The sequence below is a fragment of the Echinops telfairi genome, unplaced genomic scaffold, assembly GCF_000313985.2.
Source record: "Echinops telfairi isolate 266 unplaced genomic scaffold, ASM31398v2 ScPeMD7_7468;HRSCAF=8506_0, whole genome shotgun sequence".
Taxonomy (NCBI): Eukaryota; Metazoa; Chordata; class Mammalia; order Afrosoricida; family Tenrecidae; genus Echinops; species Echinops telfairi.
This window is the reverse complement of record NW_022111369.1, coordinates 44,842,592-44,848,546: the sequence shown is the minus strand read 5'-3', so window position 1 is coordinate 44,848,546 and position 5,955 is coordinate 44,842,592. Positions and strand designations below refer to the sequence as shown.

Genomic DNA, 5,955 nt, shown 5'->3' with positions numbered 1-5,955 from the left:
TGGTATGTGTCACTCCATTGCCACCCATCAACTTCTACCTTTTAACTGGGTTATTTGAACCATTTACACTTAATGTGATAATTGAATGGGTAGGTTTCAATTTGTCATTTTTCTACCTTCTTGAATAAATTAAATAGGTTTTTTTTAACTAAATAGGTTTTAATGGCTCTTTTTTTTCTTTTATTTCCAAACCTTTTTATTGGGAGGAAATACAGATATCATAGCATCCGATAGTTCAGTCATATCAAACAGTATTGTACAATTGCTACCAATCCGTTTCAGAGCATTCTCTTTCTTCTTGAACTCCTTGAGATCATCTCCTCTTTACCCCCCATCTTCCCCCATTGTATCTCCCCCCCAGGAACCCTTATGCTATTTGCTGTCTCTATAGGTTCATCAATCCAGGGTTTCATATCATGAAAACCAGAAAAACATCACAAAAATTCAAGAGGACTACCCCAATGACAAAGTACATCATTGCTAAACCTCAATATATGAAGGAAAAGAAAAACAACACGCAAAGTGTTGAAAACCAGGTCAGGCCCAATGTGTATGGGAGGGATCAGTTGACAAGGTTTTAACTGTTCAAGTTGGTTTATCCGTAAGATCTCGTGTAGTCATCTCTCCAGTGTACTCTGTTTTGTAACCAGTTTATGCCTACCCTCCTATTATGTATAGAGGAAAATCATCACAGGCTTATTTCCTGTATAGATCTTACAAATGTATCTTGGGCTCCCACTGTCATCTGTAGCCTTCTGCAAACCAGAATCTCACAGTTTGGGCTCTGATACTATTTCCTCCTTCAGCTTCTGATTATATGATTTGCAAGCCTTTGATTACTGATGTTGGAGTGCTTCTTCCATGTGGACTTAGTTGCTTGCTTGGAAACAAGCCTTTCAGACACCAGAAACTATTTTATCTGATAGCTGTGCAGCATGTAGTTTCTTTACCACACTTTGCTATAGCACTGATATCTCTTAAGAAACACTATTTTCAAAAGGGGCTACATTCACAGGAACAAGGGTTATATGACTTGATTTAGGGAGTTGATTTAATCCATGATAGAGTCTCTTTTTTTTTTTTCAAAAACTTTTTGGGGAGAGCTCTTACATCTCTTATCACAATCCATACATTTCATCCAGTGTGTCATGCACATTTGCACATATGCTGCCATCATCATTTGCAAAGCATTCTCTTCCCACCTGAGCCCCTGATATCAGCCATTTCTTCCCCTGCCCTCCCTCACGAACCCTTAATAAGTTATAGATTATTATTTCCATATCTTATATCGTCCTCTGTCGCCACTCACCCACTTTTCCATTATTCGTTCCCCTGAGGAGGGGTTTCCAGGTTGATCCTGATGATCGATTCCTCCTTTCTGCCCCCACCCTCCCCTAATCCTCCTGGTATCTCTGCTCTCATTGTTGGCGCTGAGGGGTTTATCTGTCCTGAATTCCCTGTGTTGCGGGCTCTTATCTGTAGCAGTGTGCATGTTCTGGTGAAATCCAATTTGTAAGGTAGAATTGAGGTCATGATAGTGGGGTGAAGGAAGCACCAAAGAACTAGAGGAAAGTTGTGTGTTTTCATCGATGCTGTACTGCACCATAACTGGCTCATCTCTTCCCTGTGACCTCTCTGTGAGGGGATGTCCAATTGTTTACAGATGGGCATTGGGTCTCCACTCTGTCCCCCACCCCACCCCCATTCACACTGGGTATGATTTTGTTCTGAGTCTTAGATGTATGACTCCATTTTACATCCTTTTTGACATATTAGCCTGTAACTTTCATCATTTTAGTATTTGCTTTTTTGTGTTATAGCATACCTCTTTAACTTGTTACAGACTGTAGTTAAGTGATGTCATGTCCCTCTCAGCCTCTCTTCTCCTATAGTAATGCACTTCACTTCTACAAACTGTAAATCCTACACTAGTTTGTTTAACAAGTTTATTTTTTAAAGAGATTTAATAAGAACAAAAAATCTTATATAGTTACCACTTTCATAGTTTTTCATTCCTTTGTGTAAATCTATATTTCCATCTGGTATCATTTCTTTTGCGTAAAGAAGTTCCTGTAACATTCCTCCACATAAGAGTATTTTGGTTGTGAAATCTTTCATGTTATGTACGTCTGAACAACTAATTGTTTAACCTTAATTTTTAAAAGGTATTTTCACTTAGTGTTGAATTCTACGTTGACAGGCATTTTTTGTTTTGCTTTGGCTTTGGCACTTTAAAAATGTAAATAAATTAAAATGTTACTGTATTCTGACAATATTTTTAATAGCAAATGTACCGTTATTATTCTGTAACATGTCTTATTTTTCTTCATGTGCTTTTATAAACTTCTTTTTCATTTGTTTTGGCTAGTTTGATTATGCTAATATGGTTTAGTTTTATTCATGTTTCCGTTACTTAGGACTTACTGAGTTTCTTCATCTGTAGAGTTATAGTTTTCATTTTTTGTTTGTTTAACTACCGTATTATTTCTTCAAATATTTTTTTATTCCCCAACTTTTGTCCTCTTTTTCTGGGATTTAATTGCATGTGCATAAATTCAAATTGTGCCACAACATTCCAATTTTCTTGTTTTTCTTTTAAAAATTAAATGTTTTTTTATTTAAATAAAATATTTAAATGTATGTAGAGTATATACAAAAGGGTCTTGTCTTACTCATGGAGAATTATTAGTCCTAGACAGCAGCACTGCCCTGGTCCTGCCTAATTAAACTATCCTAGAGCAAAACTCAAAAATATAGAACAAAAATATTGAAAATTAATTTTTTTTAATTTATTTAAATAATGAGGACCAGAAAAAATTATAAATTTTTTCTCTCTGTAATTCATTCTGGATAATTCCTGTTGCTATATCTTAATGTTCATGAATAGTTTCTTCTGAAATATCTAATCTGCCATTCATTTCACCCAGCATATTTTTATCTCACACATTATAATTACTTCCTTTACATCTTCAGGGTCATTTTATACCTTCTATGTCTCTACTTAATTTTTTAACATACAATTTTAATAACTCTTTAGTTCCTTTGTCTGCTAAGTCTAACAGTTCAGTTTTGTGTTGGTTTACATTGATCGGTTTATTTCTTATTTTCCTGTTTCTTTGCTTGTTTGGTAAATTATGGGTGCTATACATTGTATATTTTACTTTATTGAGTGCTAAATATTTTTGCCCTATATTCCTGATTTTTGTTCTGGGATACAGTTAAGTTACTTAGAAGTAGATTGATTCTAAATAAACAGCCTCATCGAGGTGAAGGAGAAGGATAAAAGTAGAGACCCAGAACCAATCTGTGGACAATTGGACATTCCCACACAGAGGGCCACACGAAAGAGAAGATATATCCAAGGGGCAGTTTAGCACCCACGAAACATACAACACTCCTCTAGTTCTTTAATCCTTCCTCCCCACACTGTTATGATCTCAATCCTACCTCACAAATCCTGTTAGACCAGTGTACATACACCAGTACAAACAAGAGCTTTCAAAATACAGAATTCAGGATAGAAAACCCCTCTTAGAAACAGTAATGGAAGTAATGATTTCAAGAGGCTAGGGAAAGGAAAGGGGTAAGAGTAAGAAGGGGGTTGGGAGGTGGGGAGGGGGAACAGATAGCAACAATGGCAGAATAGCAGTATAGCAGGTGAAGGGATGGTATGGTCAGTGTAAGATATGTATAAATAATAATAGCAATATATAAAGGGTTCTCGGGGGTGGTAGGGTAGGGGAAGAAAGGGAATAAAGAACTGATATCAAAGGGCTCAATAAGAAATATAATATCTTGAAATTGTTGATGCCAACATTTGTACATGTCCACTTGATATAATGGATGGATGTATGGATTGTTATAATATATGTAAGAGTCCCCAATAAAATGATTTCTAAATCTTTTTAAAAAGAAGAAGATTGAACCTTTCAGCCTGTGCTTTGTTAGGCAGCACCAGAGCCATGCTGCTGTCCAGGACTAACTCTTCTCCATGAGTAAGACAAGACCCTTTTGTGTATACCGTATGTACTTGTGCATTAGCTGAGTTTTTCAGCACATTTTTAGTGCAGTTATTGTGGTAACATTAGGTGCCTCAGCTGATACTCAGGTCGGCTTATACTCGAGTGCATACGGCAGGCTACACACTGCCCCGTGGAAATGAGCCTGTCCTAGTCTGGCTGGTAGGAATAGGCATTATTCCCAGTTCTCCGTGAGTAGTCTCAGACCTAGTCTTTTCTGGTGGGCCTTTCGTGCATGCACTGATCTCCTGCAGGGCACTAGAGGGGCACCTGCTAAACCCCTCCAGAGTTCTCTCTCCGTGGACTGTCCTGTGACCTCCAGCCTCCACGACCTCCTCAGAACGCGAACAGGCTACTTGCATTGTAGCCTAGACACGCTCAAGGCAGGCAGTCACATGGAGGACCGTAGGGTTCACGCTCTTCCTTTCACATCTCTCAGGGGCCACTGCCTTCCTTATGTGATGTCCATTTTCCTGAAAATGGTTTTTTATGTGTTTTGTTTCGGTCTTGATTCTCTTGGGTGACAGGGTCAATTCAGACTCTTCATCTTAGCTGAAAGCAAAAGTTTTCTCCACTCGTTACAATATCAAATGGCAACCTTTTGGAATTATTTTATAGTAGTACCTAGATAAGATATGCCAATATTATTCATTTTTTTAGTATCAAATTGAGGGGGGAAAGTACTCAGCCAGGTAAGTATAACAGCTCTTTTTTGTTTGTTTTTATGTTTTTAAACTAGAGAACTCTCCAGATCTGTAATACCAAGTCAGGAGACTTGCTTCTGTGCTCCTTTCCTGTCATCTTTTGTGAAACGAAAAATTCCTCAAAATAAATGACTTGGTTGAAAAGTTGACGAGAGAATCAGTTTGGTAGGTGAAAACTAAACTTCCAGCCCCCCTTGGGGAACTAAAGTTCTAAAGTCATTGACTCCCAGATGAAAAATAGACATGTCTTCCATAATGTTCTGTATTCCTCATGTTTGCCAAGCCGTAGGAGAAAGGAGAAAGACCTTCAACAGCGTAAATAGTGCTTCTAGCCCATCCTCTTCCTGTCTTCATTAAGCCTGGACATATCAACTCCAAAGCCCAAACCCAGCGCACGCTGTCGAGTCGGTGCGGATCCATAGGAAAGCCCGTGGGCTTCGAGAAGCTCACCTGTGACGAGAGTAGAAAGCCCCCTTCCTCCCACAGAGCTGATGCTTTCCAACTGCTGACCGTGAGGACCACAGCCCAAGGCATCACCACTGCAACTAATTAATTAAAAGTTTGTCTCCAAGCATAATAAATAAACAGCTGAGGCCTAAGTTAAAAGCTTTTATCTAACTAACGATGTGTCTGCATGGCTTACTAACTTGATCTTTTTGGTTTTAGGAGCACAGCTACAGTGTAATGGACAGTCCAAGGAAGCTGAAGCATAAATTGGATCATGTGATCAGCGAGCTAGAGGATGCCAAGGAAAGTCTCCAGAACGTCTTAGACCGAGAAAAACAATTCCAGAGATCGTTGAGGAAGACAGTCAGGGACTTACAGGATGAATGTCTCATCAGCCAAGAAACAGCCAATAGACTAGACGCTTTCTGTTGGGAGTACTGTCAAGAGAATGTAGAACAAGATTATATTTTATGAAATAATTTCATATTCTACCTGAAATTGACATTGGTTCAAGAAGACAACCCTCAGTTACCATACTAAGTCACACTCCTCGTTGAAGTGCTGCTTTGATTCCTTGGGAGCATTATGCATACGGTTGTTACGCCAAGACTGTTTTGAAGGAGTGTGGAATTTTTCTAGTTATCATGTTGTGTGACTTGTGACAGTTATGTTTTATAGACCTCCAGTAATGTAAATACACTACTGTATGACATTAAAAGCAGGGAAAAAAAACCACAGGACTAAGGAAATAAAATCCATGTAGCTACAGTAGTTTGAAGCAGAAC

At 38.4% G+C, this 5,955-nt stretch overlaps 1 protein-coding gene across 2 annotated transcripts in view; it reads left to right on the top strand.

Moving 5' to 3' along the window:
- THAP6 (THAP domain containing 6) overlaps positions 1 to 5,949 on the top strand; it is a 21,694-nt gene extending 15,745 nt beyond the window's left edge. For both annotated transcript variants that reach the window (XM_045284084.1, XM_004703201.2), the window contains one exon: positions 5,390 to 5,949. In XM_045284084.1, the coding sequence (XP_045140019.1) occupies positions 5,390 to 5,644 (255 nt within the window). In that variant the 3' untranslated portion in view covers positions 5,645 to 5,949. The remainder of the gene's footprint in view (positions 1 to 5,389) is intronic.
- Positions 5,950 to 5,955: the final 6 nt, after the last annotated feature.